This window comes from Thalassophryne amazonica, chromosome 14, assembly GCF_902500255.1.
Source record: "Thalassophryne amazonica chromosome 14, fThaAma1.1, whole genome shotgun sequence".
Lineage (NCBI taxonomy): Eukaryota > Metazoa > Chordata > Actinopteri > Batrachoidiformes > Batrachoididae > Thalassophryne > Thalassophryne amazonica.
Window position 1 is genome coordinate 49,926,531 of NC_047116.1, and position 13,440 is coordinate 49,939,970.

The 13,440-nt window shown below is 38.7% G+C and overlaps 1 protein-coding gene across 1 annotated transcript in view; it reads left to right on the forward strand.

Annotated features, from left to right (window-relative positions):
* obsl1b (obscurin like cytoskeletal adaptor 1b) overlaps positions 1–13,440 on the forward strand; it is a 127,150-nt gene that overhangs the window by 3,916 nt on the left and 109,794 nt on the right. The window contains exon 2 of the mRNA XM_034186650.1: positions 2,305–3,403. Coding sequence (XP_034042541.1) covers positions 2,389–3,403 — 1,015 coding nt within the window. The 5' untranslated portion in view covers positions 2,305–2,388. The remainder of the gene's footprint in view (positions 1–2,304; positions 3,404–13,440) is intronic.

The window sequence follows — 13,440 nt, forward strand, 5'->3', positions numbered from 1 at the left end:
CATCTATAGTCCATAATCTAATCAGAAAATTAAAAAAATCTGGATAACTTTCTACACGTAAGCGGCAAGGCTGAAAACCAACACTGAATGCCCATGACCTTCGATCCCTCAGGCAGCACTGCATTAAAAACAGACATCATTGTGTAAAGGATCTTACCGCGTGGGCTCTAGAACACTTCAGAAACCCATTGTCAGTTAACATAGTTCGTCGTTACATCTACAAGTGCAAGTTAAAACTCTACCTTGCAAAGCGAAAGCCATACATCAACAACATCCAGAAACATTGCCACCTTCTCTGGGCCCAAGCTCATTTGAAATGGACAGACGCAAAGTGGAAAAGTGTGCTGTGGTCTGATGAGTCCACATTTCAAATTGTTTTTGGAAATCATGGAAGTTGTGTCCTCCAGACAAAAGAGGAAAAAGACCATCAAGATTGTTACCAGCGCAAAGTTCAAAAGCCAGCATCTGTGATGGTATGGGGGTGTGTTAGTGCCCATGGTATGGGCAACTTACACATCTGTGATGGCACCATCAATGCTGAAAGGTACATTCAGGTTTTGGAGCAACACATGCTGCCATCCAGGCAATGTCTTTTTCAGGGACGTCCCTGCTTATTTCAGCAAGACAATGCCAAGCCACATTCATGTATATTTTCATTTCATTTCATTTATTTATTTATTTCATTCATTTAAAAGAAGAAAAAAAAAAAAAACAGAAAAGCAGAAATAAAGCATCTCCATTACCAGAATGAAAAGGAGCAGAGAGAAGAACAAGTCTTATATTTTCTGCCCCTTTTTACAATACAATCTTTCAATATCCAGCGTCATTTTTCAACATTATTTAACAGATTGTATTTCTTTAACTTGTCACATACCACTGACTTATTTCATAATTATGATCATTATTAAATAGATTACATCTCTGACAGGTTACATTTTTAAACTTAAAACATTTTATACATTATTAACAAATTACATTTTTTTTAACTTCCTTACAGCCCACTAACTTATTTTATAGTTTCATACTTACTTAATACATCTAGTTTAATACGTTTTTTAAATAATTTAAGTGACCTTAATTCTTTAATTTCTTTGTTGAGATTGTTCCATAATTTTACACCATTTACTGCAGTACTCCGTTCTTTTACTCTGGTTCTGTATCTTGGTTTTCTAAAGACTTCTATTCCTTTCAGTTTATAACTACTTACTCTTTTCTCAAACATATTTTGAATGTTTGTTGGTAAAGTATTTTTATTTGCTTGGTACATTGTTTGTAATATTTTCAAATCGACCAAATCACGAAATTTAAGTACCCTGTACTTAATGAACAATGGATTAGATGGATCTCTAAAACCACTGTTGCTAATCACCCTTAAAGCCCTTTTCTGCAGAATAAACAAAGGTTGTATATAAGTTGTATATGTTGATCCCCAGATTTCTACACAATAAGTTAAATATGGGAAAGTCAATGAATTGTACAATGTTAATAAACCATAACTATTTAATGAATATTTTACTTTATGCAAAACAGCAATGGCTTTCGCTATTTTTCCTTTTATGTAATTTATGTGTGACTTCCATGTAAGATCTTCATCAATTATGACTCCTAAAAATTTCATTTCTTTTACCCTTTGTATATCCATTCCATCTCTTTGTAATGACACTTTTTTTTTTTTTGCTCTGTCATTAAACAATATGAAATTTGTCTTATTAATATTTAGTGACAGTCTGTTTATATCAAACCAATGCTTAACCTTTTCCAATTCTGTTTTTATCACTTGTGCTACTTCCTGTATATCTGATCCAGAGTAAAACAGCGTTGTATCATCAGCAAATAAAATGCTACCAAGCACATTAGATACATTCACAAAATCATTGATATACAAAATAAACAGTTTGGGTCCAAGTACTGATCCTTGTGGTACTCCATCACATCAAGCAAGAATGGGAAAGAATTCCACCGACAAAGCTTCAACAATTAGTGTCCTCAGTTCCCAAATGCTTATTCCCAAATATCTTGCCTTTGTGGTGTATTCAATTGAATATAGGTTGAAGAGGATTTGCAAATCATTGTATTCTGTTTTTATTTACATTTTACACAACGTCCTGATTTCATTGGAATTGGGGTTGTAGTGCCAAATAAATTAAATTAAATTATCTTTATTCTATATCTTTATTTGTGTTGGGGCTACATATGTTTATTAGATGGAAATCCTGTTCATAATTGAATTGATTTAACCCAATGCATCAGGTTTTTGAGTGTACTAATCCATGTCAAATTTTCTTTGTTTTGAAATTTGCACAGCGGAGAAGTTGGTCCTGCCCATTTCAAGTCACTTGTTGCTTTCCTGACTGCATAACGCGAAGTGAGGCCGACAGCAGAGCAGAAATGGATGTGTTTGGTGGCGCCCCACGTTTTTTGGCGTACCCAAGACCTGTGGTGGTTCAAAGTGGCACAGACGCAGTGCTAAAGTGTCAAATTGGTGGCGACCCAAGACCCGCAGTGATCTGGGAGCGAAATAACATAAAGATTGATCCACAAGGGCGATACAGGGTCTTCGAAGATGGAAATGTTTACAATCTCATCATTACAGCTGTGACTCTAGAGGACAGCGGCCAGTATATATGCAAAGCAAAGAACAGCATCGGTGAAACATATGCTGCTGCCACGCTTAAGGTTGAGGGCGAGGCACAAGAAATGGAGATACGAGAGGAAAATAAGCCACGATTCCTCATCAAGCCTCTTTCCACTCGTGTTGGTCGTGGGGATGATGCTGTCTTCTCCTGTAAGCTCTGGGGAAACCCCAGGCCAGACATTTTCTGGGAAAAGGATGGGCGAAAACTCAATGAAATATTTGAGAGCGCACATTTTTGCGTGGGACACCAGGACGGAGGATGGTTCCAGTTGAAGATCTTTAAGACACGTGCACCAGATGGTGGTGTCTATACATGCAAAGCCAGGAATGAGTTCGGGGAGTCATTAGCAGGAGCCGTACTACTGGTTGATGCGGGTCCCGGACACGAGGAAGAAGGGAGTAGGAATGGTTACACAAATGGTCACTGGAAACCCCATCAAGCAAAACAGAGGAGCAGCAGGCAGATGCCAAATAGGGTCAAAGATGATCCCATGACCATGTCGACTAAAGTGAAAATGTTTGCGGTGACAGAGGGCAAACATGCTAAATTCCGCTGCTTTGTGACTGGGAAACCCAAACCAGAAATAATCTGGAGGAAAGATGGCAGACTGATATTATCAGGAAGACGTTATTTGCTGTATGAGGACAGGGAAGGATACTTCACACTCAAGGTTCTTTACTGCAAACAGAAGGATAACGGAGTGTATGTTTGTGCCGCATCCAATACTGCAGGACAAACCCTCAGCGCCGTACATCTGTCCGTAAAGGGTAAGTTGAGACCATGTTCAACTTCTTCAGATTTTACATTTTGTGAAGACGGTAGTCTAAAATGTCATGAGTAAATGCAGCCACATTGAGCGTGTTTACTGCGGTGAGAGGAGGAGTGAGTGAGGGTGCGGCATGTGCTCGGATCACGTTTCTCTTCGTTGGATGGTGGAGTGATGTCAGTGATATATCTGCACAGACTCTCTAAGATCATGTGCTGGTGTTAAAAAGGATTCAAATAAAAGGAAATATGACTGCAGTATACTACCAAACAGTGGACAGACAGACAGACAGACAGACAGACAGACAGACAGACAGACAGACAGACAGACAGACAGACAGATAGATAGATAGATAGATAGATAGATAGATAGATAGATAGATAGATAGATAGATAGATAGATAGATAGATAGATATTAACATAACTCAAAAATGATAAATACTATCATACATAACGATAAAATCATTGAAAATAAATTAAAAGTGTTTGTGTACAATTACTAGCAATAGAACAGATTTTAAGACTGGTCTGAAATACTTCTAGTGAAGTAACATCCACAGACAGGCTGTTCCATAAGGTTAGATCACAAAAAGCAAATGCTTGGTGTATTGGTTAGGGCTGCTGCCTCCCAGCAAGAAGGTTGCAAGTTTGCTTCCGCCTCAGTCCTTTCTGTGTGGAGTTTGCAGGCTCCCTGTTTGTGTTGGTTCCCTCTGTGTGCTCCAACTTCCTCCCAGTTCCAAAGACATGCAGGTTAGGGGTATTGCTAACTCTAAATTGACTGAAGGTGTGAATGCCTATCTGTGTTGGCCCTGCGACAGACTTGCGACTTGTACCTCGCCTTTTGCCCAATTACCGCTGTGCAAGGTTACACACTCCATTCCACCCCCCTCCCCACCACACCCCACGACCATTAAATGGAATAAGCACGTTTCAAAAATGGGTGAATGGAATGTCCCACAGACATGTTTACCAAATGCTGAATGGTTAGTGGATTCTGCACTGATGATGGATTAGGAGCAAGTGTGATTGCCACACAGCAAATTTTGAAGAGTAAAGACACGAGAGAATGTTAAATCAAGTCTATCATAGTATAACTGCATGACGTATGTTTGTGGCCAGGGCCAGGTTTGATGTTTCAGCACCAGATCACTTGTACAATGCTGTACCAGGTCAGCCAAAGGGGAGCTCCCCAGTTGCCAAGCCAGTAGGAACGTCTTTTCAATCTGGACTTCACCTTGTTACATATTTCCCAACCATTTGTGACCTTGTCAACTACCACATCCTGCCAGCAACAACATTTTGTAACCACAGACATGGTGGGATCTGAACACCAGATGACTCATACAACTTGAAGCCAAGGCTCTTCCAAGTCAGCCAAAGAGGAATTGGCCAAAGGCTTTCAATCTGGACTTCACCTTGTTACAATAGGATGTATATTCTATTAGAGTTGATCAATTAATTTTATTCCATGGCAGAGGTGTATATGTAAAACAAACTACGTGCTCGTGTGTAGAGACCCTGCACCGATTGTAGCCTTTACAAACAGTGTGATCATAATTCACCTGTGTTTAGGTTAAATCAACTACAGTGCTTTAGTGCATTTGTTTCAAATCACTTTGTGATGAACTGAGGGCCATTTAGCACAGACTGGAGACCAATGTTCAAAACAGGCTTTGAAACATTCTGGGAAAGTTTTTTATTATTATTATTATTATTTATCCATCACTAATTAATTAATTTGAAGTCCCAATGAATTGTTTTGACACCATCCCCAGGAACACATTTTATCTATTTTTTTAAGCTGCCCATTGTGTCGTGTATTTCATTATGAATTTGCCATCATAGTAGCCATCATGGTTCTGCTGGCTTGTTAACTGTGCAGAACAGAGAAAAGTCCACATAACCTGTCCAGTGTTCACGAAGAACACAAATTATGTGTATGTGTGTTAAGCCAGAGCTGTTCATCATTTCCAATCATTTATCCAGCATCCACTAACTATCCAGCAGGTGGCAGTTCATTGATGAGATATTGCACAGACAAAACAAAGTTGCTCTTTCAATTGATGTGGTACATCAAAGTGCCACCAGATGGAATAGAGTGTGTCTTTATTATATCCTTCTTTTACTTGAGTGAGTTAGAAAATGATAGAGTTTATTGTTTTTGATTTATTATGTGCACAATCTGGCTTTTATGGATGTACTCATTCATTTCTTCCATCATCAACTTTTCAGAAATTTTGCTGTCAGTGGTACCACTGCAGGAGAAACCATCACAGTTATCATGTGACACTTGTTGCCTCCAAGATCTGCTAACTGAAACATACATTCATAACAGGACAGTCTAGTGAGCTGTCCAAAATCAGTAAATCACATTATCTTACACTTGAGGAGTAATGACATTTCTTAATTATCTCACATATGACCTGAAAGATATGTGCTCAAAAAGCGTAGGGTGGATTTCAACAGCAGTACGTATGATGGGTTCTACTAAGTCACTTAGCCCTTTTCCATAGAGTGATATTCTGTCCTGTTTCATCCCGAATAGCAAATTGGGGCATGTTTTGAAGCATCACATAACTTCTTGATCCATTGTTGTCAATCTTGAACAAACTTGGTAATAGTTACAGCCATGACCGGCGCCAGTTTTGAAATTGGGTTGAAGTTTTAGAAATTTTGTTGCGGTTCTGGCTAAGAACACAACCAGGCACAGCTTCACTTTTGTTTTAGAGTGGGACGCCAGGTATGTGCTTTATAAGATAGCATGAAACAAGGCAAGCAGGAGTTTGCCGTTTCATCCCATCTTTGCACATTTTCTGGATCGTAGGGGATCATCATAGAATGGTGCCCTGTGGAATGGGGTATTAGATTGTGACTGAAGTCTTTTGGAAGAAAATTGTTTCCTGTCATGGCCCAGAGAATTCCAAAGTCATAGCACCAGAAGAAAGCATTGTGCTACACCAGTCAAAAATAGATATTATCAGTTATCAAGTTGTTCACCAATGAATATGGCTTTATACACCCTGAAGAAAACCATACACCCAGCAGCCTTCAGCCTCAGGGTGTATGGTTTTCTTCAGGGTGTATAAAGCCATAGGGCCATAGGGTGTATGGTTTCCTTCAGGGTGTAAAAAGCCATATTCATTGGTAAAACAACTTGATAACGATTTTATCATATACCTATAAATGATAAATGTTGTATGGTTTTCTGAAGGGTGTAAAAAGCCATATTCATTGGTGAACAACTTGATAACGATTTTATCATATACCTATAAATGATAAATGTTGTATGGTTTTCTTCAGGGTGTATAAAGCCATAGGGCCATAGGGTGTATGGTTTCCTTCAGGGTGTAAAAAGCCATATTCATTGGTAAAACAACTTGATAACGATTTTATCATATACCTATAAATGATAAATGTTGTATGGTTTTCTGAAGGGTGTAAAAAGCCATATTCATTGGTGAACAACTTGATAACGATTTTATCATATACCTATAAATGATAAATGTTGTATGGTTTTCTGAAGGGTGTAAAAAGCCATATTCATTGGTGAACAACTTGATAACGATTTTATCATATACAGTGGTCCCTCATTTATTGCGGGAGTTACATTCTAAAAATAACCCGTGATAGGTGAAAACCGCAAAGTAGTCAGCGTTATTTTTTACAATTATTATAGATGTTTTAAGGCTGTAAAACCCCTCACTACACACTTTATACACTTTCTCAAACAGGCATTAACATTTTCTCACTTTTCTCTCCTGTGTAAACACTCAAAGTTCAAACCTTAGTAGAAAAAAAATAGAATGTTTTCCTATAAGTAATTATGATGGCTTTTAGAACTAACAAATTTAATTTTAACGATCAACCTACAAGGTTGGACACATAAGAAATTATTAATAGTGACTCACCAGTATTTCACAGTTCCTCTGACCGCGCCTCTTCATCGTGGCGCCGCTCCGCTGTTCAGATTCGCTGATTACTCGGGTGGTATGAAAACTATTACCCGTCTGCAAAACGGGTGTATTGCTATTTATTCTTTAGTGTTTTATCCAATCATAATGGCATATCATTTATAGGTATATGATAATGTTAAATATCATCAACACTCAGGGGTCCATAAGCATAAAAATAAAAATTTGATTGCTGATTTGGAGTCACTGGTGAGTCTATGGACTCCAGGGGGTTAATAGTTAGTGCTGCTGGGTATAGGGGTGTTGAATATGTGTTCAGTGGAGAAAACATTTAGATGATATAAAGGTGAATATGGTTCATCAGACGCCTGTGTTTAATCTGACATGTTGGAGGATCACGAAGAGAAAGCTTGGAGAGTGTCGCATGTAGACTAAATTTAATACAGTGTACATTCTTCTGTTTACAACTGTCTGGTTTTGTCTCATGGTGTCACTTACAAACTGTTTTTGTTTTTCATCCTGAGCTACTTGTTCCTTGATTTTGTTGAGCTTGTTTGCTTCACTGCATTTCCTGACAATTATATTTTAATTTAAAGAATGCAATGTTTAGGAGAACAGCACAGATAAAGTACTGACTAGTACAGAATAAGTAAGACCCTTTGGCTGCTCCCATGTTTGCACTTGGGGCCGCCACGGCAAATCAGAGGTGGATCTGCCAGTTGAATTGACATAAGTTTTTTGTTTTGTTTTTTTACACCAGATGCCCTTCCTGACGCAACTCCATATTACATGCAGAATTATGACAGGCGTGGGATCCAAACCAGGAACCCGCGGGATCAAAATCAAGCGCACCAACCACCCGGCCACCAGTCCTGTCTGACTAGTACAGAATATTTGCATAAAATACTTAAATTACTGTCAGATCCAAAACTAGATGGACAATGACTGTTCTTACCTCCGCCAAGGAGGTTATGTTTTCGGTCACGTCCATTTGTTTGTTTGTTGGTTGGTTGGTTGGTTGGTTGGTTGGTTGGTTGGTTGGTTGGTTGGTTGGTTGGTTGGTTGGTTGGTTGGTTGGTTGGTTGGTTGGTTGGTTGGTAGGATTACTCAAAAAAATCCTCAATGGATTTCAATGAAATTTTTACCAGGGGTGTATCTTGGCCTACCTTAGAGGTCATTAAATTTTGATAATCATCCGGAACACGATCCAGATCCAGTAATTTTTTTAAGGATTCTTTATTATTGCAGGATAGGGCCAATTTCAACATTTTTGCGTCTGACTTCATGAAGACGGGTGACAAAGGCTGAACAAAAATTAAGTTACGACACAACAATAATTTAGCATTTGTTTCTCCTCACTGAATAAACTTGTTATTAGAAAATAAAAAAAAAAACGTGTAGTTCATGCAGTTTCTCTTTATAAATACATTTGATGAAGATCTAAGGGTTTAACCCTCTGGGGCCGACGCTGTCATATACAACGGCTGAGACCAAGCTTTACTAAATTATGAATAACTTTTTAATGATATGAGATAGCAACTTATTTATTTATTATTATTTTTTTTTTTTTTTGCTGAAAAGGTAACGCTGCAGACTTTTGAGCCACCATCCACCGTCTTTGTACTCCTCATAGAAGCTGTGTGATGACGTGCACAATGTGAGTGTCCAATCGGAATTGGTTCACCATCACATGGTTTTCCAAAATCCAATCGTAGGTTGGATTCACAGATTCACCTCACGTGACACACCAAAGATTGTTTTTAGGAGTGATGTGTTACTAGTTTATTATAGTTTGCTGTGTGTTTTGAATAAATGTGTGTGAAAAATGATTTCTGCTTTACTTTTTCCTTTCTTATTTCTGATTGTAAACCTTTATTACACTTATAAAACACAACTAAAGCATATATATTTTGAAAGTACAGGTTGTCCTGAAAAAAGAGACATAAAACTTGAAATTGTGGGATGCAGGGAGACCTGTTAACAGTAATAATAATACATTTATGCCAGGCGAGTCAACGGTCCAAAAAATGCCCTCGGACCCCAGAGGGTTAGCTGCTGAATCTGAAACATGATGGTAGATGCGTGAAAGGACATGGAATAAGTCTCTTTGCCAAAGGGTATTCCATGTGACGTCAGTGACCCTATGGCCTTGGCGGAGGTTTGTGCTCTCCGAGTGCTTCTAGTTGTAATTTTGCCACTACACCACCACAGTGAATTTAACAATCAGGATGTACATGTATTGTATGTAGACATTAAATTCGAGGTTCATTCATTCATTTATTTTCAGCTGCTAAATCAGTCTGGGTTGCTGTGGTAGCAGAGCAAGCAGCTCAACCTACACTTCCCTATCCTCAGCCAAATCCTGTAACTCTTCCTGGGGGATCCCAAGGTGTTCCCAAGCCAGCCAAGAAATATAATCTCTTCCAGTTGGAAGTGCCTGGAAGACCTCCCTAGGGAGACGACCAGGGTACAACCTCAACAGGTGCCTGAACCACCTCAACTGGCTCCTTTAGATGTGAAGAAGCAGCAGCTCTACTCCATGTCCCTCCCAGATAGCCATGTTTCTCTCCCTGTCCAGGAGTGTAAGGCCGGATACCAGAGGGAGGAATCTCATTTGTGCCACTTATATACTTATGATACTTAAACTCCTCCACTTGGGGCAGTAACTCTCCCATGACATTCCACCAGTTTCCTACAGAGGACCATGGTCTCAGATTTGGAGGTGCTGATTCTCATCCCAAACACTTCACACTTGGCCTCAAACCTGCTCAGTGTGCATTGGAGATGGTGACCAATGTGGTGTCAAGCCTCTTAATTCAAGGTATTTAACAAAAAAGATGGTATGGTAAGGTTTTATACTTGAGTGTTGGCCCAACACACCAGCCACAGAAGTGACCGTATGGATGCTCACTAAATAAACAACAGACTATTACTGTTTGTTTTTGTGTTGCTGTCTGTCCTGTATGTTGTATCGTGGGTGTTCAGCCTCTTTGATGTTACACATATTACATCACCTGACTCTTATTCCTGTCACATGTCTTTTGTTCTTCTCTGTCTCTATGTTGTTTTGATGTTCAGCCAATCTTGATAGAAATTGTATGTTAGCATTGAATAAAACATTATAGACTGTTCAAGAAGGGCAGGTGAAGGTCACACGTTCACCCATCTACTATATGTTATCTGTCTTGCAATATTAAATTGCACATGTATACATGAAGGAGTTCAAGTACATTGGAGCCTTTTGTTCACAAGTGAGGGGACAATGGAACGTGAGATTGGCCGGAGAATTGGCACAGCAGGGGCGGTATTGCATTCGCTCTACCGTACTGTTGTGACGAAAAGAGAGCTAAGCCAAAAGGCAAAGCTCTCGATCTATTGGTCAGTCTTCTTTCCTACTCTCACCTATGGTCATGAGGGTTGGGTCATGACTGGAAGAACTAGATCGCAGGTACAAGCAGCCGAAATGGGCTTCCTTAGGAGGGTGGCTGGTGTCTCCCTTAGAGATCCCGGATAAGCGGTTGAAGATGAGACAGGTGAAAGAAAAAAAAAATTTAAATGACAATGTGTCATAGAGGAATTGCAGCCCGTTTGTCCTTCCAAATTCAGAAGCCATATGTAATTAGACAATCTAAATATAAGGACTATTTGTCATTACAGCTCTTCATTTTTACACCCAGCGTACTAGAGAGAATCATTGGATGGATAAATGAATATTTCCAATTCAGTAAGGTCAGCATATCTTGGACTTCATTTACTTCAATCATTAAGAAATATAAACAGCATGGCAATGGAAAAATACAAAATCCTATCACATATATTTTTGGAATTTCTAGTGAAAATATCCAGTTCACCATATATAAAACACAATCACTTAAATAAAATTTCACAAGATAATGTAATGATTGTTGCACAACAGGAGACCTCTGAGCATAAAACAACACTAATGGCAAGTTCAAACAGACTATTTATTGCTAAGCAGGGTGATTACCAAGACAAGATTTAGCTGTTGAGATCCATACTTAATGGCATCTGCTTACAAACAACAATGTTGTTATACAAGTGAGATTTATTACTTCAAAAAGGCAACAAAGTCTGTGAGGGCAGCAGCAAAGGGTGAATGCAATTTTTGTTAGCAACATGTCAGTCATGATGTGTCATGAATCAAAAATACCATGCAGGAATCCAAAGAGGGCAGGCTAAACTCGGAAGTAGCAGGAAAGCATTGGAGGTCAGTAACTCAAGATCACAACACGAGAAAGTTGACTTGCACACGAGACAATCTGGCACTGGAGTAAAGGATTTGTGAAGGTTAAATAGTGTATAACTTAATTAAACATGAAGTGAGCATGTATGTGAAACCAGAAATGAGAGTTCCCAGGAAAGAAAGTCAACAACATGCACAAGGACCAAATCATCATCAAAATTAAAGCACGAGGAGAATAACATAGAAGAGATATCACTTGGAGCATGAAAGGCAAACACCAAACATGAGAAATGTAACATGCAGGCGATAATATTAGAAGATTTAAAAACCAAGAGATCTGAAAACTAACACCAGAATGTGACCCATGACAGATATAAGTATATATTTTTTGATGATACATCTTTAAAATCTTAAAAGAAAGAGGTAAGTTACATCTGAAGGATTTTTTTTTACTCACCATAAGATTTTTAAGAATGCTTGTGTAGTTTCTGAAAAACGCAACACTTTTGAAAAATAGTCAAATATAGCTCAAAATGAGGTTTCTTTGCAAATTTTAAAATCTTATTTAAAAAAACCTAAAGTGAATTGTCACTTGTTCAACTGGCAGATTTTTTTTTTTTCTTTTTCAAAGTGCATTTGCAGATCTAGACGATTGGTGTAAATAAAGTGCAAGACATCAGGGACTTGGAAGTATGTATCCATCCCCTAATTTGTTTTTTTTTTTTTTTTAAACCTAGCGGTAAAAGTGATGATGTTACAGTTTGACCACAGAACAAAGTTAAGACCCAAAGTGCAGGGAGTATGAAAAAAGACACATAATTTATTGTGTAACAGAGTAAGGTAATAATCTACAAAGTCCAGTAAGGAGACACAGACTTGACCAGGACGCCAGACTGAGTGAATACTTGGACCAGGTAGAGAGCAGAACCAGAACCAGGTGGCCGCACCCGGAGCTGATAGGTGGCAGGAATGCTGGAGGCGCAAGAAACAGAGATGCCAAAAAACTGCAAGGACTCATCACCAAAGAAATCTCAACAAATATTTCACAGAGAAAATTCAGAGACCATTTGCCACGCAAGCAAAGCTGAGTTTCTGTCAGTTTAAGTACGGGTGATGGTGACTGCTGGCAGGTGTATGAAACCACCATTCACAGGAAGAAACAGGAAGGGATGGGGAGCAGAGCAGATCCAAGGCAGCACAATAGATTATTTGTAATAAAAGTACTGTTGTCTGAAAATGGAGGGACCGCCTTTACAAATGGGTGTAATTCCTAAATGGTTAGTGTAATATTTTTGTGAAACCTCTTGTATTAAAGCTGAAAGTTTACACTGATTGTTTTATTCAGCTCCACTGTGGTGGTGTAAAGAAGCAAAATTGCAAAAACTGTGTCACTGACAATTACTGATGGACATGATTATGCTTCAGGTTTCTTCCTCAAAAATGAACAAGTGAGTTTTTCTTTACCAGTGCTGCCTATGTGCTTACTCATCGAAGTCGGTAAGGTGAGATGTTACCCTTGTGAAGTGCCTTAGGAGTTGTGATTTGGCACTTTATAAATAAATGGAACTGGATTGAGATTATGAAGCATTGATATTAACATCATTTGATGCATAGGTTTTGTGTTTTTACTGTTTTGTGAGTTGTTGTTGGGTATTTTTTTTGGGGGGGGGGGGGGGAACGGAGGGTCTGCTCACTTTTTTAATTTATGTTTTTTTTTCTTGTTCTTCAACACTGTGATCACATCCTCAAAATTTTAGTGATTTGCAATTTTAAATCTGAAAATGACAATGCAAACACATGCTCTATGTGCAGCAGGGTAAGCAAAAAACTGACACTGAACAGTATGTGACTATGCAGCAAACACTGGAATGTGAAAATGTTAAACATTTCAAAGTTGATTTTAGCACTTAACTCTCATGTTTA